This window comes from Ruditapes philippinarum, unplaced genomic scaffold (assembly GCF_026571515.1).
Source record: "Ruditapes philippinarum isolate M1 unplaced genomic scaffold, ASM2657151v2 ctg2723_1_1_1_1, whole genome shotgun sequence".
In the NCBI taxonomy this organism is placed as follows: domain Eukaryota; kingdom Metazoa; phylum Mollusca; class Bivalvia; order Venerida; family Veneridae; genus Ruditapes; species Ruditapes philippinarum.
Genome location: NW_026865470.1, coordinates 162,023 through 188,772, shown reverse-complemented (window position 1 = coordinate 188,772; position 26,750 = coordinate 162,023). Strand labels below are relative to the sequence as shown.

At 32.1% G+C, this 26,750-nt stretch overlaps 1 protein-coding gene across 1 annotated transcript; it reads left to right on the top strand.

The window, feature by feature from the left end:
- Positions 1-15,464: 15,464 nt before the first annotated feature.
- Positions 15,465-24,976, top strand: LOC132729172 (uncharacterized). The gene is made up of 3 exons (XM_060714917.1): positions 15,465-15,831; positions 19,901-20,104; positions 22,862-24,976. The coding sequence occupies exons 1-3, from the start codon at positions 15,477-15,479 to the stop codon at positions 23,395-23,397; spliced, it is 1,095 nt and encodes a 364-aa protein (XP_060570900.1). The 5' UTR covers positions 15,465-15,476; the 3' UTR covers positions 23,398-24,976.
- Positions 24,977-26,750: the final 1,774 nt, after the last annotated feature.

The window sequence follows — 26,750 nt, the reverse complement described above, 5'->3', positions numbered from 1 at the left end:
CATACAGAGACATTCCTTAAAATATATTATATATCATACAGCGACATTCCTAAAATATATTATATATCATACAGAGACATTCCTAAAATATATTATATACCATACAGAGACATTCCTTAAAATATATTATATATCATCTGTCATTCTGCTCTCATAATATCTTAAATGATTTCTTCAAACACGTATATGGCAACATATCATTTTCGGTACACAGGGACTATATTTGATATGAAAATAAGGTACAGACTCCTAATTAAAATATATGATAAAATCAGGTTATACTTTTACAAAGAAATACATCTTACAATAGTTCTCTGCTATGGTCCAGTGTTTTTAAATGCTGTCAAGTTTGTGGTAAATAAAGCACTATAACCAATCATAAACACTGTGAAGCCATAAAGAATCATTGAACAAGAACAATTACCGGACTATATATAATCTCAGTTTTAAATACAGACATAACAGGGTGTTACAACTGTTTTAACAGCGTGCACATTACGTAACAACAAACATCATTTGTAAGCTTTTTTTCTGCAGCAATCATGTCAAATTAAGTAAAATTATTAATAAAGAGCACATATATTTACTTATTGATAAACTTAATTGAGCTGTATGAAAGCAGTTTGAGTCCGAGCAAATAATTACCTATTTTAACATTATTTAAAGTACCCTACTTAATTACAATCACAAATAGCAATGAAAGTATAGCATTGCTGACAAAATTCATTATGTGTCATTCTGATAACGTATTGACAGACTGGATTGAACTATTATTTAATTTTTGTGACAAATTATTATTTCAGGGAATATTTGATCATTAAATATCCTAACATCTAGGTTAATTTCACTCAATTTTCTCAAAGAAGATTTGCGTTTAATAGTCTTAACACATCTTAAATGAGAAAGACTTAAAGTAAACCACATTTGGTGAACTTATCATAAATCAATAGGAACAGTTATAAAATCTCAACAAAATTAACGACCATATAAAGAATGATGCATTGTCGCAGAAAAAGTTGCTATATTTTAAGGACAATGTATTGTAAATTTGCCAATGAGTCCCAAAGGTAATAAAAACTCGATGAACTGGGATAAAATAGATAGAAGTGATATAGTATAGTTTGCAATACATTTCACGCAATAAAATGTAAGCTTGCTTTAGCCGTCAAATTTAGTTCAGCATTTCAACAATTTGACCGTGTTTTTTTTTTTCATTGTTGTTGTTGCTGTTTGTAATTGTTGTTCAATTGGCATAAGCGAAGAATAACTGTACTGTACTGTTACACATCAATATTCGGCTCGTCACACAAATCATAGAAATTCCATCATGTTCTAAACATATATAACCCTTATTTATGAGGCCTCATATGGAGTACCGAAATTATCCATTATTTTGTATAAAGAGAAGTCGTTCCCGTACATAAAATCTAACCCATTATAATTATACAATTTTATTATATCGGACCTATTTTTCATTTACAATTGTTGAACAGACCATTATCTAAGAGATAAATAGACGTAATTCAGGAAATATGGCGTAGACTAAACGCGGGTATCTATTACCCGGTACCGTTACCCCAACGCATTCATATGCAGTAACATGCTTGTATGCATGATATTTTGCGCACCAAAGCCATAAAATTATTATTTTTAGTAATATTGGTCAACATTTTGATAATTAAACAATCTTTCATCTCATTGCCTACGTATTTGTAAACAGGTGGTATTAGTGGAAAACCCTTTAACAAGCCTCACGTGTAAGTATTTTTGCGCATGCGCGCTAGGACGGAATCCCCCAGAGAAAACAAGGTCACGTTTTATCAACGCACTACGGAATTCCATAAACGACAGCCTACTGTTTACTGTCAACTGCCTACTGTCAACTGCTTACTGTCAACTGCCTACTGTCAACTGCTTACTTTCAACTGCTCAATGCTTACAGCGACTGTTTACTGTTTAATGCTTACTGTTAATTGATAAATGCCAACTGTTACACCTGTCTAATACCCGATTAATTAATTGCCTGAAAGTAAATGACGGCTTTTTATGTCCTTCTCCCAATGTGTTTATATGTTACAATGAGGCCGTTTGAAACAGTATTAGTCAAGTAATTACTCTGTATCATTTATGAAGACATTAACTGAAACCTTGGAACTTGTTACATTTATACATGTTTGTTTGTTTGTTTGTTTGATTTGGGTTTTACGTCACACCGATACAGTATAGGTCATTTGGCGACGTTCCAGCTTTACTGGTGGAGGAAGACCTCAGGTGCCCCTCCGTGCCTTTTTCAGGCACGAACGGGCACCTGAGTAGAACCACCGACGTTCCGTTAGCTAGCTGGATAGCTTCCTGACATGAAAAAATCCAAAGTCCCTGTCGGGATTCGAACCCACAGCGGTGAGGGGCAAGTGGTTTGAAGTCAACGACCTTAAATACTCGGCCACGAACGCCCTTATCTATACATGTACATGTATAATTCTCGTTTTACTAAGCAGAAAAATAAGTATATATCTTTGCAGGCATCTGGAACTTTTTCCAATCATAGACCTGTAAACTTTTTAAAAATGTTATCAAACCAAATATTACAAGTTTTTCTGTCATTAAATCTTTTTCGGTAATTTTGAGCTAACAAATATAACTGCTTGCTTAATTATTTATACATGTTTATTCCTGTTTAAGTTTAGTTACATCTACCATATAACATGTATATTATAATATTTGTTCATTGAATCATATTGACCCTACCCTATAACTATAGAGCTTAATGATATTTTTAAACTGAGGCCTTGTAATGTCATCACAACGGTCAGTTTTATGTTCGTATTTTGAAAATAATGCTATAATGTTTCTAGATAATGAATGGTGCTTAAAACATAGATATATAGAGTTTCAGACACAATTATATATTTCAGCACAGAAGGCGCTGAATTTGTTTGGGTCTCAGAATGTCAGAAAGGTGAAGGTTGTGAGATTATAAACCAATTTGTTTTTGTATAGCCACCGGTGCTTTCCAGCGTTGTGACGACCCAAACAAATAACCAGTCACGTCTCGAATTACCAGTAGTTTATTCCGTACTGGGACAGTATACACACTTCATGGTCCAAATCATACATGGAACCGTTTAGTTCTATCTAAAAAAGTTCATACTTGTTCTGGTGATTGTAGACCGTACATGTATACCTTAATTCTACAAAGCCTTAGATTTGACTCAAGAAAATGTTACTTTAGTAGATGTTAAAAACTTATTCGACAGATCGAAGCATGATGACTAACATGTCAATTATTGTGTTATAATTGGCAAGTAATATTAAAATCATTAAATCTCTTTGAGTTACTTGGGCATTATTATTACAAAGTGACGTTAGTATTTGTTTAACGATATGATGAACTGCGGCATCCTAAATTTGAGTCAATGTAATGTCTTCCGCATGCAATTTCTTAGTTTTTGCAGTATTGCCTCTGTTACATTATGATTTTTATAACTTATGAACCTTAGGATAGAAAACAGATATATTGCTGGACGTCCGTAATTTTATTTCATTGTCTTAAGAAAAGAGTGTTTAGGTTAACTTGTAAATCTGTTTTGAAGAAAAATATTCAGATAACTTGCCAGATATTGGAGCTGCAGGTGTATTTCTTATGGAGATATATCGTAATCTTGATCTTCCTAATGCATACTTTTTGCGATCCCATACATTAAAAATTGATGGACTAAGACACTGTTTAAATGTGGACAATGTTGATTTTTTTTCCAAATTGGTCATGTTACAACATTCAACAAACAAACTTTGCTTTATGGTTATCATATATATAACCATTAACCATTTTCAATTCATTTTGTTATAATTTTGTTTTCCTTGGGGGGGGGGGTAAACATAAACAAAATTACAAGAAAATTATGACATTTTATTTCTAAAGAACTTTTTTTATTTTCAATTAAAACGAAAACAAAATACACTTATTGATAATAACACCACATAAAAAGTATGTTTAGACCAGTAATCTAATATTTTTTTTGTATACGCCGTTATTTAGAATAAAAATTATGACACGCCTATAAAAAATCAAAATCTATATAAATTTTTTCGGGGAAAGCAATAAATATAAAAGCAGAATTATAATTAAAAGTTCTGTAATGAATTATATAATTGTTATATATTAATGAAAATATCTCTGCAATATAAAGTGATATACACGTTGTAAGAATGGTAACTTAAAAATGCTTCACATCTATTCACTATCACGATGTCTTAGAACTGTTTACCTTAGTTGTCAGACCTTTAAAACCCTAACTTTCATTGGATGATTCTGGCAAATACGAAGGCAGATTTGCTCATTTTTACTTGCGGTAATTGCAAAAAGAAAAAGAAACAATAACCAACCTTAAAGTTCACTTTTAAGTGTGTTTGTTAACAAGATACATGTAATTATAAAAAATTATATAAAAGATGGATTTAAAAAACACGTCAAAAAAAATAGATTGTTACATTAACATGATCATTTTGTCTATCAGAAATGTTTACGTAAATTTAAATAGTTAAGAATCTATTATTTCTCAGGGTTTTTCAATAGCACAATTGAATTTAAACAAGAGAATAACGATGGCTTTTCATAAAAGTAAAATAAGCTGGTCCAAACTGTAATTCATCACTTCATGTTTGCACTCTTTATGTCATTGAAATATTGAACGTTTTTGAAACAATTTGAATACAGCCAAGTTTGTCTTTGTTTATGCTTTCAGAAGGAAGCCGAGTTAAACTCGCCTATAAGAACCAATACATTTATGTATTCCTTTTCCTCTTCCATTGTAATTTCAATATTTTCATACAGATGTATTGGTTCTGTTACTTGTCTGTGAAGTAAATGAAAGTATAGACTGTTCCTCCATTGAAATGTTTCTGTCAGATTTATCATCCTCTGTACTGGAATAAAATTGATTCTATAATTAACATTCAAAGCACATATCTTTGCAACATAAACTAGAGTGCAATCAACTTAACAAAAATGCATTACATAACATCTAATAAGGAATTACACAATTATAAGCTATAACTTACAGCCAATGAAAACTGAACCAAAATGATCTCGTAAATGAACTCACACATTTTTGATTAAGAGAGAATGTTTAGCCTAAATTTCACCAGTATATTACAGATATTCTTCTAGAAATGTCTTTCATTGTCAAATGAAAGTTTAATAAACTATGAAATTCTAAATATATACATAATGGTCCAGATCTCCGCCTCTCAACCGAGGAATAGTGGGCTCAAGTACGTCCATGTTGATTGTTGAATAAAGATTCTTTGTGAATAAAATATTATTAAGTTGATTTACCCTAAAACGAGTCCTATATTTGACAATTTATCAATCACCTGTGCAAGAGGCACGTGGAACCATTTCATAACATAAACAATGCAGTGTGCAATGGTGGGACGTACACAAGTCATTACAATGAATTCGAAATTACAAATTATTAGGCTGAATTATTAAATAATCCTTTTTAATTTACTTACCATTGTTTTCCAAGCAGATTTTTTCAACAAAATGGCGGGCGCACATGTGTGTACATTCGGAATACTTCTATTTGATCCATACATAGACTTAGACTGCCAATAAGCAGTTAGCAGTAGGCAGTGAGCAGCAGGCTGTCCAGTTAGCAGTAGGCAGTGAGCAGTAGGCTGTCGTTTATGGAATTCCGTAACGCACAGGTGAAAGTGATTTAAAATGAGACTTTATATACGTACTGCCGAACTGACAATTAGATTTTGTCTCGTTTATGTATCTGCTTGATTTGAAATGAATTTTTGAAGAATGCTAGTAAAAAAAGTAAAAATATACTGGAATTCAAAACAACGACATCTTGATGCCTTTGATAACTTAACTGTTTAATGCGTGTTACCTTAAAACGCTACATCATGTCAAGATGTAGATTCAGACAGTAAAGGTTTTCCATACAATTGATTTTATTTACAGTAATATGAACAGACATTTGCAAAGAAAGTATCGGACATGTATAAATCTTCATGAAAGATCTGATGCAAAAAGTGTAAAATGATTACTTGTAATTGCATTTTCTATTGAACAATTTTTATGAAAAAAACTCGGTATTAAGCAGTATTACGATATTTAATGTATTAAAGATAGATATATATGGAAACAAGTGATAACATGTACTTTTTAACATTTACTTTTTGCACCGACATCATGCAATCTAAACTTCACCTCAATGCAAAACGGTCAGAAAATGTCCACATATTGTGTTACGGCTTACTAAAATTAAAGTGATATTTAAGTTATATCTGGAACAATAATTCAATGTTTAATAATACATTGGTTATCGTATAAGAATATGTCATGAATATTTATGTCAGTTATACTTCAATTTTCTATTGTTATAGGACGGAAAACTTATAAAAAAACATATTTAGTTATTATATGTATTTCACACTTCCTGAAATGTAACCAATGGATTTCAAGGGTCTTTGACCACCAACTATGTATAATAATTTCTTAGTCGCAAAAAGTATTGTCCTTTGATTAACAAAACTCTTTCAAAATTGTCGGCAAAAGGTTGAGAAAAGTAAAGAGGTCAACAGACATTCTTGCCAAATACTTCCCGCACCCACGCAAATATGCATAACAGAGAAGAAAACATGCATTGAAAAAAATCTCACAAGAACGCACCATTGATGTACGTTTTTAAATATACATGACTTTGGGCATTGATTTTATTGCAATACGACCCCGATATCAAAATATAACTATCAAATGACATTGCACAAACACATGAAAGCATCACGAACCAGGTCACTTAATATAAAAAACAAATTATTTACATCATTACAAGTGGCTTCTGTGGACAAGTGATTATTGTTGTTCACTTTGACTATCAGTGGGCGCTCTTGTGTACGATGTCAATCCAGAAAGCTCACGAAAAGTAAGTGTTTTCAGACAAATACTTAAGTTTAGTTACCCTAGTTTATAAGTGGTATTATCTTGTACACCTCAAAATAGTTTATTGTATTTAATGTTACATATGTTTGTAAGAAACACACTTGACGAGGATTCATTTTATTTACACTGTCTCGTTTATACGAACATGTTGGGGCTAAAAGCAAGGTTTGGTGCACCATTAACCCGTTTAAACTCCCCAGCAGTCATTATTATGCTGCTGACCGTTCCAAGGCGGCGCCCCTCTGTGTTCCTCAGATGTATGTCTATGTTGTTACATACTGTTTTGGTTTTCAATCATTTATTTTCCTAATCAGTTACAAATTATTTATCATTTAGTGTTTGGCCTGTACGTGCTCTGTCTTGTGCCCTGTCGTGTTTTTCTTTGGGGTCCGCCTGAGCACCTTGCCACTGATTCTTGTTGCTGGGTCGTATGGGGGTTGCGTTCATTGAACGCCGCCTTTCCTTGATGATCTTGTTTATCATATGTTAAATAATATTGTTGAAGTTTGGATTGTCTTTAAGCTAGCCTGAAAATTATAAAAACAAAAATTTATCTTCTAAATTAGAATAATATATGACATTTAAAGATTCTATGTCTCCGCTGACAGAAGTGAGTTCATGTTTTTACAACGATCTACTCTAAATGTTTCTCTGCCTGAAACTGAAAACAAGTATTCACTTTCATTGCGGTACTTAAAAGTTACATTTGTGGTCAAATGAAGATTGCGAGTACATTAGAGCTTGTGCTGTTGTTTTTTTAAAATAGTACAATTCAAATATAGGACACTTCGAGTGCATAAGTACTAATAATTCTTCAAATAATTGAATCTTTATAGTACAATAGATTCTAATTTCTTAGCAACTGTAAAGTATATAAAATTAAGATAACCGCATTGAATAACCCTTGGGAATATTAACCAGAAGCGAATATGGAAATCTGAAGGCATATCTTATGAATTAATCAATTTTATCTTCAGTAATATTAAAATGAAATGACAGATCAATCATAATTGAGAAAAAAGTGTCTCCAAATATCTTTGTATTTTGATATCAAACAACAGTAAAACAAACATTTATAGTTACCTTTTAAAATCTGTAGAATTATATCGTTTCATTTGTCGGTGTTCATGGTCACCCTGTCGGAATATTTCAGATTTTAATAAACAAGGTTGACATACAAGATATAGAAAAGTGTTAAGGTCACAACAAGTGTTCAAATAAAATAGATATGCCTTTTCATTTTAGGGCCAGGCTCCTTTTAGGGTCATGCTCCTAGAATGGTGCTAACATAAATACAAAACAGATCTTTCTTTGAGTGAGTGTTTTTTGCATTAGATGTGCATTTTAAATGAAATATTTGTACTGATATCATTAGTGTAAGAAGTTTTCAAGGTTCCTGTGAACATCCCTCAACCAGACCCAACCACATGGAACCATCGATCCCTTAACCGGTCATGAAAACGGTGATTTTCCTTGATAGCATTAATCTAAGATAGGTTTTAACAATTTTTGATAATCTAAATGTTGCGTATTATAATAATTGATATAAGAAATTATATAAAGCATTGACTTTGAATGGTGTCTGTTACATATTGTATTCCAAAAAGCTTACCATCAATGTATCCGATATGACTATGTTTTTGTGCACTAATTTCTTGTTGTGATAAGTTACTACTTTGAATAACAAACTACTTGAATAAAGAATGATTCATTTTTAGAATTATTCAAATAGTTCACCCATTCAGTAGATTATTTTGTATATTATGATACGAACAACCTAACAACATACCTTTAGTACCATTTAATTAGATTTTCAAAGGCATGATACAATGTGGGCAATCCGGAATATTATTATACTACGAAATTCTTGTAAAAATAGCACGGTTAGAAGAGCCTCGTATTAACGCAACAGGATAAATGTTCGATAATTAGATAAAGAATAACGAAGAAAATACAAGTCATTATCATCATTATACTTTGTAATATGAGTCCAGGAAACAAATTATGTCATCCAATATGATCAGTCATTTACGTTTTTCAGGCTGTTGCTTCACAAATACGATAGGCGTTTCTTAATATATATTAATCTATATATTACATACCTATATAATATGATACTTATCATATACTTTATATATGCGCATTCGTTAACAACATACATCATTTGTAACTATTCTTTTCTTCACCAAGCACGCAGAAAAGCAAGAAATGATAGGTCAAATAAAAAAAATCATTCATAAAGTATATTTATTAACTGACAAATTAAGCTTTAGGTAGAGAGTTCGAGTCCGAGTAAATAATCACTTATTTTAACATTATCTAAAGTACCCTACTTAATTACAGTCAGAAGTAGCAATTTGAAACAAGCATAGCTGACATGACTCACTTAATACAGGGATTTTCTTTATAAGTCAATCTGATAACGTATTGGCAGACTAGATTGATGTATTATTTTATTGTTGGTATAAAGACTTATTTCTGCGAATTTGTGATCATAAAATATCTTAACATTTCAGTTTATCTCACTCAATAATGTCTAAAAGAAGACTCGTTAGTGTTTAACCGTATATGAAATGTAAAAGACTTACAGTAAACCACTTTTAGTGAACATATCGTAAATCAATAGACACAATTATAAAACATCAACAAAATTAAATACCATGTATAGAAGGATGCCTTGTGACATAAAAGTTATTATATCTTAAGAACAATGTATCATAAATTTTCCAAATGAGTCCCAAACGTAATTCAATGCGTTGAACTAGGATAAAATAGATAGATCTAAGTGCAACATTTGTATATTATTGTTTGCAATACATTTCACGCAAGAATGACAAGCAAGAATACTGGTAATCTGTAAGTTTGCTTTAAGTGTCGCCAAATGTAATTAAGCGTTATTTCGTTTTCTATTTGTAAAATTACTAATAACTACAAATGTCACATCTTGTTGATAATTGTTTTTCTTCTTTTTTTTCATCAAAATTTTGAAGAAAAAAAATGATTCAGAAATAATATTTTATTTTATGTTATTGAATGGTACGCAATAAAGACAAATAATAATACAGTAAAGACTGTCTTAGCGACCCCCTGTATATAGCGACGTTCTGTCTATAGTGACCATAGTTAGGTGCGCCGAACAGTATTTACTATATAAATGGTCTGTATGTAGCGACTCCCTGTCTAGTCCGTACAACGACCATGATTTAGTCACCCGTTACGGTATTTGAGCCGTGAACAGCGACTTTTGCAAGGGGAGCATGACTTGAACTATGTGACGTCTTTGGCGAAGAAGTCGCCTTCGGATCAGCGACTTTGCTTCAGTCGCCCGATTTTTATAATTTTCCGTCATACTTATTTACGCCGCTAGGTCTGTTAATAATTTGTTACCTCTCAATTACAACCAATTACCGTTAATCCGCTAATTAAGAACGAGTGTCAACATCAACAAAGTTCAATACACGCCGCAAGGCAAGAGTTCACTATGTTTATCTTTCTCATTACGTATTCATGATTGACGAATTAGAACGCGCGTTGTATCTACGGCAGTTTGCATTGACCAATCGGCGACACGCTAATACACTGTGGCTGTTTGTTGACAATTACACAATATGGCGACAAATTTAATCAATTTTCGCCGATAAAATGATTAAAGACACATGCATATACATAATTGCTGCGGTGTTTTGGCGAGTAAAGATAAACAATGCCAAACGTCTTAAAGGTGTGGTTATGTCTGAAACCTCGATTGTTATTTTTTTTTCGGAGCACTTATCTAGAAATTATTTGGAGATTTGTATCTAATGTTTTATTAATACATTGAACTCCGTAAAGTAAACAGGTTGATTATACAAAATTAAATGTCTCTACAGTAACATCTCATTAGTAAAATTGAAATTAAACATTTTTTTTACAAACAGATTTATCAATATAAATTACATTTTAATGAATATGTAACTTTTAGATACTAATGTTATGGTGTAGTTTATAATCTTAACCAATTATACATGCAATTTTAACTTAAACCCTAAGTATGGTACTATCCTGCTTTTCAACAAAATATTGGTATGATATGTTCATATATCCGAATTATATAGAGACTGTCCACAGTGACTCCCTGTCTATAATGACCTTTTTTCTTTTCTCCCATCGAAGGTCACTGTAAACAGTCTTTACTGTAATTGAAATAGAAGGAGCCGTCATATTTAATGCGGCATGATTTCATTTTTTCATTTTCAAAATTACTAATAATTACAATTGTCACATCTTGTTCATGATTGTTTTGTTTCCAATTCGCATTAAGCTGAGAATAACAGTATAGAAGTATTGTCGCTATATAACATGTCAAATGATAGTGTCAGTCTAATTTGTGTCAGTGTTTTAGTTGTGGGGTTATCTTAAAATACTTTTATAATTATTGTTCTTAGTAATGGTTACTTATCTTTCAAAAACGAAGATAGTAAAATTTATTACCTGTAAAATGTGTGTAACAAATTATGGTAGTCTCATATAACTCCTTACAAGAATGTCCATTTGAAAGCATGTATTGTAAATTTCACTATATTTGTGTACATGTATTAGGTGTACATGACTGTGAATGAGACTCTTATAAACTAATTATTGGCTGGGTAAAGAATGACATTACTTTAAAAAGGAAACCAACCAGAATATTAAAAAAAATATTTTATGTTACACATATTAAAAGGATTTCACTGTCAACATTTTTTGTATCACTAATCCCTCTTGCAAACGTTTGTATACATACTGTATCCCTAATGCAAACATGTTCATAATAAGTTATCCTTAAACATTTTTCATATTGCTTTCTTTAAAAACAAAACTCTATTATAAAAAAGTACTGAATCTTTGACGTAGGTACTGTTTCAAATCGTGCCTCTTTCGAAAAATTGTGATTCGCTCAAATGCTTAACAATAAATTTGAAATACGTATTTCACCAAGAAACCTTTTAGCAATGACCATAATATTTGCAGTTTCCATTTAAGTTCAAAGATGCAATTACGGCATAAAAACTATGCTTAATTAAATATTGTATTTAAACTGAAATAAAGTTCGGGATGATTATATCATTGCTATATTGTTCATGTTAAATTCAATATTATATTTTAGACAAACCAAACAAAATAAGTTATATGTTTTATTAGAGTTTGAATTATTCCAGTATATAATTGATACTGAAATTTAGAAATGATCGACGACACCCTGAGGCTTTTAGTAAATTAACGGTTCATTGTGTTTTATTTTGAAACACTATTATATGACAAGATGTTTATTTAGACAGTTTTAGTTTTCCATACAACTAATACTATTTACAGTATTATGGGCAAACATGTGCAAACCATCGGACACATAAATCTTCTGCAAAAATTGTACAACGATTGACTGCAGTTATTTTATTGAACAGCTTTTTATGAGAAAACTCCAGCAGTGTTCCACAACATTACGATACCTATATAATGTCTTAAAGAAAAATATCAAATTAACATCGACTGAAAACAAATTAGTGTTAGCATTTACACTTGATTACTACCATGACTACATGAACTATCAACATCATCCAAACGTTCAAAAAATGAACGAATTTAATGGTAATTAAAGGTTACTAAGATTTAAGTGAAGTTTATGTTTTGGGTTATCTATAGGTCGAATCAACAATTCATTTTTAGATAAAATACAGTTTACATAGCAAGCACGGCGTTCTGCTCTGAAGAGATAAACTGTTTATTTTATGCTTTTCAGTGGATTACTGATTTATCCGTGAAAATTATATTTGATAATTTCACAGTGAAAATTATCAAAATATAATTTCACTTTTTTCAATGACGAAACTACTTTTTTAAGATTTTCCCCATGTGGTACCTCAATTTTATTTTTACTGACAATTCTGACAATGTCAGGCTGTTAAAAGAAATAGCAAAGCTGAAATAGATAAATAACTTAGATGTCAAAAGTAATACAGAGATAAAACTTACTTTTATTCCTTCAAATTCCAATCACCAAATTTCGTCTCTAAATTTTTTTGTTTCGTTTTTACAGTCTGAAAAATACTTTCCTTCCCCATGCAAAACTGCTCTTGATGACATTTGGGCATATTAAAGTATCCTATGAGCAATAACTGCCGTATGCTTTATGAAAAATTGAAAAGCATTGACATGCAGCCATCACTCGTAAATAAGTAAAACAACCCTGCGTTCCTTAGCAAGCTTCCAAGTTTTCCATTTTCCTAGCTCCTTTTCTGAATGTTTTCACTTCTGTCAACACTTATTTTTTGTCTGTTACAATCCTCAAATAAGTTCTCTTTCTTTTAAAAAGGTGTATGACTAACAAATCCAAATCATATCCTTCTGAATCTTACACAATTATTTTTCCTCCCATGAAATACAATACTTTAATAAAGTTTCCTTTTAAAAGGAAAGGCTTGCACAGTTGTGCCTTCATCCCAACCCTTTAAAATTGTTGTTTTTTTTTTGGTTTCAATTTATTATCACAATTTTTTTGAATTACGGTATTTGTATATCATAAAGGGTTTATTTAGTTGTTTTTTTGTTTTTTTTTTTGGAAAAACGAATATTTTTTGTCAAAACGATTTGAAATCTATTCTCTATTGTATAAAACTAATAAAGAAAATGATCAATCGTAAAAATACTAACTCATACTGAAGGGAAACAAGTGTGCACATTTCATTTCCCCTTTTTCGCAGAGAAATCATTCGTTTGCTTAATAGACAAATAAATGCACTAAAATACTTCGTTACGTGGTACCAAATTCAATTAATAAGCATGTATCAACTATGTTACACGATCACAAATACGATGCGCTAACGTGGCAAAGTTAATGATATGCATGGGCTATTTCTAGATTACCTCACCATTGAATTGCGTTCAGTAGATCTAAATATAACTCACCCTTTGAAGACGGAATACTACTACAGTCATCCTTCTCTATTGTATAAAACTAATACAGACAAAAACAATTATAAAAGAAACTAACTTTTGCGTCTTGAAAAACAATTGAAACGGAACAATTTCGTTTATAATTCATTACGGTTTAAACCGATAAATCAAGTAAAAAATAGAAATCCTAATTATATCAACAAACTGGGATTACCGAAGTAACTAAAATAGCTTAGATTTCCGTAATATTACTTCGTCTGATTCCGCAGTATGACGGAATCGCCCGAATTGTCACGATTGCAATCGGAACTACATCGGCTATTATCATTAATCCGAAGAATGACGGAAAAGGCCGAAAAGTTGTGATTGGCACGATTGCAGCTGGTTTCCCGTTCAATCATGCACTAACAATTGGAAACAGGAAACCCCCTTACCGGAACAAGTTATTCAAAACAAATGGCTTGCAGCCGTGGCTGCAAGCCAAAAAATGGCTGCCGCTTACATTTTACAAAGCCAGGTCTAATATAAATTCGCAGTAAGTAACAGAAATATGGATGGATGGTTGGACTTTTTCTCCTACAAGAATTTTTTGTTTTTATTATTAAAACAAGCGATCATTCATATTTTTTTAATAAAATGAATAAATATCACCGTCATTTAACCTTGATTGGCGGACTTATTTTTCAGCTCAAGACTTCTTGTTTTAAATGAGAAATTCCGTCTAAATGGGGCTCTCAATGGGGGAAACAGATTTTAATATAAACGTTAAAATTATGGAAATTTCGTTTTAAATAACTTGTTTTTAAGCATAAAATAAAAAGAAAATTTGTCTGTTTGTTGTGTAAGATGTAATTTTATTTCATCTCGTGAACTTTAAAAACAGTATTCTCACTCGTGGCTACGCCACTCGTGAGAATACTGTTTTTAAAGCCCACTCGATGAAATAAAATTTCATCTTACACACAAACAAACAAATATCCTCTATATATTAATATAATGTGTTATATAAAAATCAATTTTCAGGTTCGCAAAAATAGATATTCTGCACCTGAAAAAAAAACGTGTGCAAGTAGGCCTAATTACCAATTACTGTCAGTGATATGAAATCATTGTTAACACTTAGGCATGTTAACAACACGCAGAAATACATAAAATTGAAACAATAACAAAAAAGATTTTGCGCAGATATTAATTATGTTTTGCATATTATATATGTCTGAACCTTTCTCAGAAAACGTGAAGTGTCAAATGTGCAATAGGAAATGCTCCAAGAGTCTCCATTATTGTATTACATTGTTTGTGGGTAGTCCTAGACAAAATAAATCAATACATGTACTTTGCTAACATTCCCCGTGTACAGTATATAACCTAGATATGTGTTTGAATATACAAATATGACATTCAATTTCGTCCATTGATCAATATATGATTTATTCGTCTTTAAATGTTTACGATTTATATACGTATGTTTCATTTAATCTATTTAAAGTTTAGCGAATTTTCATTTTGGACGGATGGTCACTAAAAATGGGCGAATCGTAATGGTGCGAAAAAAATGGGCGAATCGTAATGATCCGAATCTTCAGTGGGACGAATCGTTATTGACAATATGGCTGCCAAAACGAAAGTAGACTTTGGTGGTGAAAATAATGAACTATTGCAAGAGGCAGATTTTAAAGTATTGATGAAGCATAAAACTGAATTTTTAGATTTAGTGACTTTTGTGGGAACCCAGAAGTTGGTCGCTATCACCATTTCCAATTGTAATGCAATGTATAATTATTCTTTCACAGACGCACAAATTCAACGCAGAAGAAACATGGCGTTTGTTTTTTACAAGACGTTGTTTGAGATTGAAATATTAAAACATTTTTTCATGGAAGGGGTTTTACCTGATAGATTGGAAGCGCAAAAAAGAACAGCAGTGCTTACTTCCTTAAAATTTCTGGCGAAATACCTGACAGGTAGGCTAATATCATATTTTTGTTTTTTTGGTTCAAGTCTGACTTTAATTAAGAAAGTATAGATCTAGGGACTTATTTGGCAAATTAACTCACATATGTTTATATTTTATACATAGAGACTACCGAATGAGTGTAGGCGCTATACTGAACTTATTGAACAAGTAAAATATAATATTTAGCAAGTGTCATGGGCTGAGAAAAATGTGTAACCTGACTGGGACTCGAACCCGGGACCATTCCGCATTTTCCTTTCTGTGGCTCTACGGACATTATTTGAACATTTTTCCATGTAAATGTCTTTATTTAAAAGCTAGAGATTCAAAGATTTGACACTGTACAGCAAGGTTCCTCTCCTAACTAAAAAACTGCTTTGTTTATTTATGTTTATGTTGACACTTAATTTGAGTCCTGTTGAGGAGGGTATACAAATTACCTAAATCATACAGTACCAGAATCATAAAAGGCCTTGTATTGAATGATACTATAGGTTAAAAAAAAAAAAATAATAAAGGCTTTATTTAATGTAGCTACAATTTGCCAAAACTATTTTCCATATGTACTTCAAGACATGACACAAGTACAATGTAGCTGTATACAAAACAAAATTTAGTTAACCAAGTTCCAGATTTTATTTTTAGCCAGATTATACGAAGAATATGGAGAGCTGTCCTCACCCCCTCGTCGGTGTCCGCGTCCAGATTTCAGATTAAAGTTTTAGTGCAGTAAAATATTTTTCACTTTAACTTTCATTTCTTATCAATGATCCGATGATATGTTAGATAACATTACTATACTTCTTAAAGTGAAATATCATTTAAACTTGAAATGGTCATTTTTACTTTATTACATACCCATGGCAATATTAAAAATGGTGTACAGTTGTGCATATTAGGGCTTTACGTCCCTTTTGCGTCCCTATACGCATAAATTTTTGACATGTACGCATGTAAGTTATCCACTTGCATCCAAGTGTATGCACAAATATAATCCTAGACAATAGAAATTATTGTTTTCTGACCCCATATGATTTTATCTCTTTCTTCTCGAAGCCCGCAAAATTCCAGTTAAAAATCTAAAACAGCCCAAACAGAAAATGCTTTTGGGATTTGTTCCCTTTCGGGAAATTAAAAAAATTGAAATCTAAATGTGCAAAAACTATTGGCAAGGCCCCCGCAGAAACTTTAAAGACAAAATTTTCTGTTCAAGCTTAAAAGTAACTGGGTGAGGTTAACCATAAAAAACTATTTTAGGTATTTTTTGGGTTTTTTTTTGTATCTTTATTAAGAAAAGACCTTTTTTTCAAAAAACTAGGCAAAATTAAATATTGTTAGCCCTATCCCAAAGTCAATCTAAATGGTTTTGGAAATGAATTTTGTATAACAAAAAAAGGCCCGTTGGTTTTTTGGGAAAATTAATTTTTTTTAGTGTTATAGAAATTTAAAAACACTTAAAGGTTTTGTCAATTATCATTGATGTAATAAAAAATAATGGTTTTTGGCAAAATTAATTTATGAGAGGTGCAAAGAGGTTTAGTCTGCCTTGTGTTTACATATGATATTTTTTAAAAACGCAACATATTTGTGTGTTTTCTAGTACAGCTAAAATATTAACAGATACTGATCAGAACAGTTTCCATTCTGTTAGTGCAATCACCTTATCAATCTCAAAATATGCGATTAAATAAAACATGACATTCCACTCCAGCCACTCAAAGACTATATTTAAGCCTGGGAAATTGAACATAATATTATTGTAAAGGGCTATAATAAAAACCAAACTAATTTATTATAATAAAGTGATAACAGATATATTAAAAATCATGTACTACTCATGAAAACAGTACAATATACATGCATATTTCTTACAGGGTAAATAAATGATTTTGTGAATGAGCAAAATTGAGTGGTCTTCATAGTCTTTTTCAGTGAATATAATTTTGAACCCCTAAAATATAGCCATGGACCCGGACATTTCTAGGCAGTGCATCCACTGGACCCCTAAAATATCAAAGAGATGTAAAACCCTGGCATATAGTTTAGCATCACATCATTTAAGTTATACATAGTGTAAAGTCACTTTTGGCACATCAATGTAAAATGAGTTCAGTCTTTTGGGTTCTGTATTCTTAGAAATTATTTCACGCTTTTTTAAGTAAGCATTTTTTGCAGTGGATACATTTCCAAGAATTTTAGTATCCGCCAAAAAGTTGCATGTTAAAAAATCGTGAACATTTGTAGCTTCAACCACATAGATTATCATTAGGTCATTATGAAGTACTATGATGTAGCATGCATAACTTTTACTTATGCTTAACTGTCATACACGTCTCAAGGCTAAAATTCACTTTGCAAAAAGGTTTAGCGTTTAGATATAAAATCATATAATACATGTTATTTACAGTTTGCATACTTTGAATAAAGGTAATTCTTTGATGGTATTGGTAGATAGAAAAAGAAGCAAGTAATATAGAAAATGGATAAGCATTTCCTGAAGATTTTTAATGGTTACAATTTTTTTTATTCAAACAATGAATTTGTTTTTGGATATAAAGGCCAATCATAAAACAAGGAATTATTTAACTTGACTTCATGATTTTAAATACAAATAAACATTATTATAAAATATTATTTTGCCCAGAGGCTGGCAATTGTTATAATTTTATTCAACTTGTTCAATAAATACAAACATTCAGTATTCTCTATTTATCAATTTTGCTGCAGCTTTATTGTGTCGCCTTTATGAAGTAGTCAGGCGACATATATGGATCACTTCTCCGTCGTCTGTCCGTCCGTCAAAAATTTGTCCGGACTACTACTCATAAACTACTGGTGCAATTTCATCCAAACTTTACAGGAATGATCAGTACCAGGTGTAGTTGTGCATATTGTCAGCATTTTCCAGTTCAATGATTTTTGTAAGAGTTATGGCCCTTTAATAATTTTTATTTTTAAAGTTTGTCCGGACTACTTCTCTTATACCACTAACACAATTTAAATGAAACTTTACAGGATCGATCTGTAGCTCAAGTCCTTGGGCATGTTGCACGGGTTTTCCGGTTGAAAGATTTTAAGCTGAGTTATGGCCATTTGATAAAAAGGTGTTTTTTTCGGTGACTGTTGCCAGATACACAAATGACAAAAGCTTGTCCGGACTTGTCCGGACTACTCCTCATAAACTACTGGTGCAATTTCATCCAAACTTTACAGGAATGATCAGTACCAAGTCTGGTTGTGCATATTGTCAGCATTTTCCGGTTCAATGATTTTTGTAAGAGTTATGGCCCTTTAATAATTTTTATTTTTAAAGTTTTGTCAGGACTACTTCTCTTATACAACTAATGCAATTACAATGAAACTTTACAGGAGTGATCTGTAGCTCAAGTCCTTGCGCATATTGCATGAGTTTTCCGGTTGAATGATTTTTGGCTGAGTTATGGCCCTTTGATAAAAAGTGTTTTTTTTCTGTGTGTTGCCAGATACACAAAAGCTTGTCGGGACTACTCCTCATAAACTACTGGTGCAATTTTATCCAAACTAAAATTACAGGAATGATCAGTACCAAGTCTACTTGTGCACTGTCTGTCTGTCCGTCTGTCACAAAATATGTCCCCACTACTCCTCATAAGCTACTGGGCCTAACTTTACAGGAATATATGTCCCCACTACTCCGAGCACTTCTCTGTCTGTCACAAAACTTGTCCCATCATAAAATTGGCCAACACGAGGTGACACATGTGATCACTGATCGCTCTTGTATTAATTGTTGTATATGTATTCATGTTATGCTTGGACTTAACATCATGCAGGCCAATACTTTGAAATTGAGTTATTCAAATAATATTCAGATCTTTGACACACATTCACCAATGAAGACCTTTATAATTTTTTTTTCATTTGATAATTATAAAAATGAAAGTTTTCTCTTGTTTGTGAATGGTTCTTGTTTGTGAATGGCACTTGTTTGTGGTGGCTGTTTGTGGTGGCTCTTGTTTAAGAATAAAATTATTGTTGTTGATGATAAGTGATATATAGCATAATTGAACTTAAATTAAATTTTTCTTCCTTTTCAGACTATGATCGTGACAAGGAAGTTTTGCAGAAATATTCTGATGGAAGTGTTAGTGAGGTTGAATGGGCAAACATTCTTGCTGCACATTTGTTTAAGAAACTTGCACCTAAGAGGAAAACAATTTTAAGTGATGATGGATATGCCAAGGTACAAGGCTGTCCCTGTAAATGTGGAGCACTGCTTGACTTTGGAGACACAAGTCTTGGTAAGGATATGACAGCATGCTAATTTAGTTAAGATAATTAAGATAATAAAGGAGTAAAGTGGATTTATCATGTTAATAAGCTTTATTGCACATACAGCAGCAACTGAATGATGATTGTGAAAATTATTCTTTAAGTTGCACACTAATGTGGCTATGACATTTCTACTTAGTTTGATAGTTAGCCATCTGATAATAGGCAGTTTCAGAGCAACAATTTGCTAGATGTATTGTGCATTATTTGTTGTGGAAGTAAAACAAACAGCATGAACATTTGTCACATGAGCATGGAGAAAAGCACAAAATGCATGTTTTTGTCAAGCCAACTACTCAAAGTTAAAAGCAGTTTACATATTTACATTTAATGTGATTTTTAGAGTGAAAGTTTTAAAGAAAAAGTTCTAGCTATTGCTACAGACATGTTATTGTTCCCATTGGTGTCACCACTTCATGATTGATCCTATTTTTTATGGTTGCCTGAGCTAGCTAAGAATAAGAATTACTAGGATCAATGAATGTCCACCAAATCATCTATATTTAGATCATTATCACGCTATCATTTACACTTTGGAAGCTACTGCTTCAGTCCAAATATCATAGGAATTTGTCAGAAATATTGTTTGGTGGATTTTAGCTCAAGTTGTAAAATTGGTCGGTAAAAAACTAGGTTACAGTAACACTGTCTAAGTAATCCAAAAATAGTGTTATCACTCTAGATGTCACATTTAAGTCCAAATATCTAAGAAATATTATCATCTTGCCTGGGATAAGAACTAGGTCACAAAGCTGTTACAGAAAACCCTACTTAACACTTTAGAGGTAATTTTTTCAGCCCATATATTCTGGAAATTTATCGGAAACAATGTTTTGTTAGTTTTTAGCTAATATTTGAATTTACATCATCTGGGGCCAAAATCTAGGCCACAGAGCCCAAATATGGGACTTTTTTTTATACATTTGCACTACTTCAGATGAAGATACCAGTTTAAGATGAATTTAAAGACCCATTTATGATGCATCAGAAATGCTCCCAATTTAATTTCTCAAAATCTTTCAATATTTGGTTTCTTGTTACAGTTTTCAAATAACTACATGTACTCATTTGCCATGTTCATGCAACTTTTGCAACTATTGCTCTATCGGCAATAAGTATAATTACAGTTAATTAGTGTTTTGTATCAAAGTCAAAATATTATTTTGCGACCTTTACAACACATTAGTGCAAGTTTAGCGCTTAACTTTCTCAAGTTGTAAAACAGCTAATGTGCCCTAATTACATTATTCAAACACTATTCAACACATTTGACATTTCTAAAGAGAAAAAAAAAGAAATTTTGATTTCTGAGACATAATGTGCCATTAAGCCTATAGATCTGACTTTTATTATTAGTAGTTAACAACATTAATTATACCCCGCAGAACAAAGTTGTAAGGGGGATATACTGGAGTCCGGTCGTGTGCGGGTGTGCGCCCAATAACTTAAAATTCCTTTATCCCACAGTCTTCATATGTGGTATTGAGATTGGTCATGATTAGTAGATTACCCCGATTGATTTTGAGATCACCCGGTCAAAGGTCAAGGTCACAGGGGCCTTGCCTACAAGAAACTTGGCCACCCAATAAGTTTAGATTCCTTTGACCCACAGTCTTCATATTCCACATGGACGTTGGTCATGACCATAAAATGACCCCTATAGATTTTGAGGTTACTGGGTCAAAGGTTAAGGTCAAAGGGGTCTTTACTTCAAATAGCTTGTCCAATCAATTGCTTTAAAATTAAATAAGAATCTTTTGACCCACAGACTCCCTTTTTGGCATGGTGGTTAGTCATGACCATTAGATGACTCCTAATGATTTTGAGGTCACCAGATCAAAGGTCACAGGGGCCTTGACTAAAAAAAAGCTTGTCCGCCCAAAAACTTAAGAATCCTTTGACCCTAAGTCTTCATATTTGGCATGGAGGTTAGTCATAACCATAAAGTTACCACTATTGATTTTTAATTCACTGGGTCAAAGGTCATCAAGGTCACTTGAACTTTTACTACAATAAACTTGTCTGCTCAACTGATTAGGAATATCTGTCCGCAGTGCATTGATTTTGACATTTTCACATTTGAAGTATTGAAAAATGTTCTCATGTATTCATCATAAAACACCCCCAGGCAAAGTTGCATGAATGGGGGAGGGGTATTCAAGTCAGGCAGTGGAAGTTTCAGTTTTGAGGTCAGTAGGTCAAAAGTAAAGGTCACTTTGATCTTTGCCTCTAAAAACATGTAGAATAGATAACTTACCAATGCACTGATATACTACCCTCAGATTTGGCAAGGAGGTTGACCTTTAGTTCTAAATGACCACTATTGATTCTTACAAAGTTGTATGCGGGGGTATTCATGTCATGACAGTGGCAGTTATAGTTGTTTCTTGTTATTAAGAGCCTTAAAAAGGTTAAGGATATAAGGGCCATCATTGCCCTCTCGTTTTATTTTTTGAAGCTACTCTCCCACACAAATTGTGTCTAAAAATCGACAACATATTTGTTTACAATTATTAAATATGCATAGAAATAAAATTTGTAGTTTTCCAAAGATAACTGTGGCCTAATGGTTGTTATGTTTCACTTGACACATATAAACAACCCTTTTATCACACCCGTGAACATGTTGCGGACGTTTATTAGACCCGCTTTGTGTAGGAGAGTAGCTTTAGAAGAAAAATGTTCATGTTTCACATATCAGTGATGCTTAATGTTTTTTTTTTCAGGTAATCCTAGTGTATGGCACGGGAGTGTAGACACTATTTGCAATGGTAATATCCTAATAGACATAGATCATACAACTACTGCTACAGAAATGAACATTTCAGTGGAAAAGGAGAACAGGATTTCTTATCAACGTCAGATACTTGCTGAATCAATTGTTACCAGTTTTGCTATGAAAAGACCTGCTCCTTTGATTTCTATCTCAAGAAATCAGATACAGTTATTTATGTATATTCCAGATTCTGATATTCTTTTGGAAGGAGCACCTGTTATCCTTACTGTTGATAATCAGTTTCAATTAAAAGCGGTATTTTTTGTTTGGCTGCTTCTAAACTACAATGTTTTCAAAGAGGACTTAAGTAAAACAATAAGGAGTGGAATGCCAGTATCTAATTTCAAGACATTGGTTGGAGATAAGCTGGAGGTGTATGAATCTGATATTCACTTTGGTGGATGCAAGAGAAAACTTGATAAAGAGAGTGACACACTAGAGTTTTTCTATGGCTTAGGGTCTGGTGGTAACTTTTCAGGAAAGTAACATTATTGTGCAAATGTCTGTCAGAAAGTAAAAAGAAACATTAAAAATGATTTAATTCCTACAATTGTAATCATATCTTTATGTTTCTTATCATTTAGGTGGATATATTGTAAACAGTATATTGTTTGCATAAGAAATATAAAAGATTTTTTTGTCGGTATTGTAAAGGTTCAACAAAAGGATGTAGTATTTGTCAGTAGGTAAATGAACTCTTGGAATAATTTATGCCAGAGGATTTTTTTGAGTACAATTCAAAATTACTTAACCGTAAATCAGTTAACATTTTTTTCAGTAGGCATTTTTCCTAAAGCCACTATGTGACCTATTTCAAAAGGCAGTTTTCTTTTTAATCTAAATGAAAATATTTTCTGACAAATTCTTTGACATTGCCAATGGTAACATTTTATAACAAAGCAAAAACATAATTTTAGGTATGTTGTATAGTTTATATTCACACAGCTTGGCTTTTTAAAGAATATGGAGGCTATCCTACTCACCTATTGGCTTTGGTTAAAGTTTAAGTGCTTCTAAGAAAATAACATATTATGTGAGATGTAACTTCTTTTACAACATCATATCTTAACAACATATGAAGATACTTGTTTGTAACTTTACACCATTATTAAGATCATAATTTGAGGTCACTTTTTAACAATGCATTTTCAACTTCATTATTACTTCAAAACCAATAAAGACATTTAGGGAGTACTTAAAAGATGTCGCCAGTGTCATAAATGGAGGTCATAATACAAGGCCAACTCTTGCATGGATTTTGATTGCTTTATGGCCCTTTTTGAACTTATGATTATAAAGTTTTACTGGAACATCAGTATTCGAAACTATTGAAAGTACATGTTTTACATGAAATTTTATATAATTGTTCATATTTAGCCAACTAAATGGAAGTTTTAACATGCCATTAAACAGTTCAATTCTATTGGTGCGAAATAGTACCATGTATGGTTTCATTACAGTTTTTATATAATGATCAATAGAGTTTTGAAGGAACAGAGGTCCAAAGCCCGTACAATATAAACTTTTGATTTCTCAAATAGAGCAACTTGGAAATATATGCAAAAGATAATTTTAAGGTCTATAAATAAATCAAATATCATATTTTTGTGTTATTCTTAGCTAGATTTGAGTAAAAAACATCACGGCACTCTTCAATTTTGGGTCATTTTACACATTTACATGGGTCATTTAGAAAAATCATTCTTGAAAAAAATGGAGAGAGCAAACAATGTGGAGCTAGTCTCATATTTTTTTTCAATCCCATCATGTATAAAACCTCAGTGGAGATCCTTTAATATTATTTTCTAGAAAGCACACACTGTAGTCCCCCAGGTTTACATAATTATAAGCAACCATAAAATGTAATAGGAAGAGGTATTCTTGTTACACTGAAAACATGTCTTTGTTTGTTAAGTTTAAATTTATTTACTCTTTTGACACTCAATTTTGTGGGCTTATTCTGTGCATTTAAAAGTGTGATTGTTGCTAATTCCACACAAAAACTAGTCGTGTTGATGCATGTATTACACCCTGTTAATGGTAAATAAAATTGTACTATATTGTTTTTTACTGTGTAACAATGTCCCATACATTTCTTCATCATACCGACTTTCCAGCTTTCCTCAAACAGTAAACTGAAAAGTCGCCAAATGATAATAACAATGTTGATTTAACATAATACAGCAGTAGGGTTGATTGTATTTTTACAGTACGTTTGTGCTCATTAAACATCAACTTGATTTTACATATGAATTTTCAAAGCAACAACATTCTTAGAAAATTATGTCAGACTGATTTCAATAATTGTCATTGCAATATGTATATTATTTAGTTTGAAACTAAAAAAAAACATCAGTACTTCACATCAGTACTTCAATACAAATACACTCATACAGTTGTTCTTATGTCACAGCTCTTTGAATTAAAATCACTTATTTTACCTTCATGTATTAAATGTGCATTCATAAAAGATCTTTTGACTAAAAAGGTTATTTTATACATTATTGTTAACAAGATGGATGGCTTACAGATGAGAACATAATTAGTTCCACAAGCTCACAGCATGAATTAATTTATTTATTTCCTCATGAGAAGGACAAGAAAATTACATATTGTGTAAGATGTAATTATAGGTTTCTATATATAAAAATGCCTTTTGTCAATCAGAGCACAGATTGAGTTTTCTGCCTGAATGAATGTAATAACCTGGAGGAAAATACTTTCATATTAGTTATAACTTGGTATCTTAGCTCAACATTTTTTTAAAGAAAAAAACAAGGTATTGTTACAGTCATAATGGCGTTCTATTTGCCATCCAACAAACTTTAACATTGGTCATGACTTTTTAAGTTGTCAGTGTCTTGTCTTAATACTCAGCCATAATAACTCTTGGGAAAACCTTAAGTAGAGCAGACATAACTTGACCTTCATTAATAAATGATCTTATTTCCAGGTCAAATGTCTAAAATTTGCTTGATTTTTGCTGTTAGTGACTTAAACTTTGTTATTTTTAGCTCATCAGAGCCGAAGGCTCAGTGTGAGCTATTAGTATCAAAGGGGGATACTCCGCCGTCCGTCGTCATGCGTTAACAATCGTCTTCTCTGAAACTGCTGGGCAGATTAATTCAAATTTGGTCTGTAGCATCCTTGTGACAGTCACACTTCAATTTGCTCATGTCATTCCAATTGGCCCCTTTTAGGGGTCAACAGAGCTAAAAATAGAAAAACCTTTAAACATCTTCTTCTACAGAACTAATTGATGGATAATCACCAAACTTTGTCTGTAGCATTCTTGGGTAGTCTTTTATCAAGTTTGCTCATATTATTATGATTGGCCCCTTTTAGGGGTCTCTAGAGCTGAAAATAGAAAAAAAATCTTCAAACAACTTCTTCTACAGAACAAATTGATGGATGGTTACCAAACTTTGTCTGTAGCATTTTCAGGTAGTATTTTTATCAAGTTTGCTCATATTAATTTGATTGGCCCCTTGTAGGGGCCGCTAAAGCTAAAAATAGAAATACCGTTATATGTCTATTTCTAGAGAACTAATTGATAGATGATCACCAAACTTTGTAGCATTCTTGGGTAGTCTTTTATCAAGTTTGCTCATATTAATTTGATTGGCCCCTTTTAGGGGCCACAAAATCTATAAATAGAAATACCTTTAAATGTGTATTTCTAGAGAACTAATTGATGGATGATCACCCAACTTTGTCTGTAGCATTATTGGGTAGTCTTTTATCAAGTTGATGCTTTGGTAGTTTAGCGCGGAGGATGGTAGTCTAGTACTGGTATAACTCTCCAGGAACGATGGTTAGGAAACTACCGCCTATATGAC

What these genes read in the sequence shown, in the direction of transcription:
- LOC132729172 (XM_060714917.1), top strand. Translation starts at nt 15,477, where the DNA reads ATGGCTGCCAAAACGAAAGTAGACTTTGGTGGTGAAAATAATGAACTA. An exon ending in TCTGGCGAAATACCTGACAG is followed by an intron (nt 15,832 to 19,900) that starts GTAGGCTAATAT and finishes CTTCCTTTTCAG; the next exon opens with ACTATGATCGTGACAAGGAA. An exon ending in CTTTGGAGACACAAGTCTTG is followed by an intron (nt 20,105 to 22,861) that starts GTAAGGATATGA and finishes TTTTTTTTTCAG; the next exon opens with GTAATCCTAGTGTATGGCAC.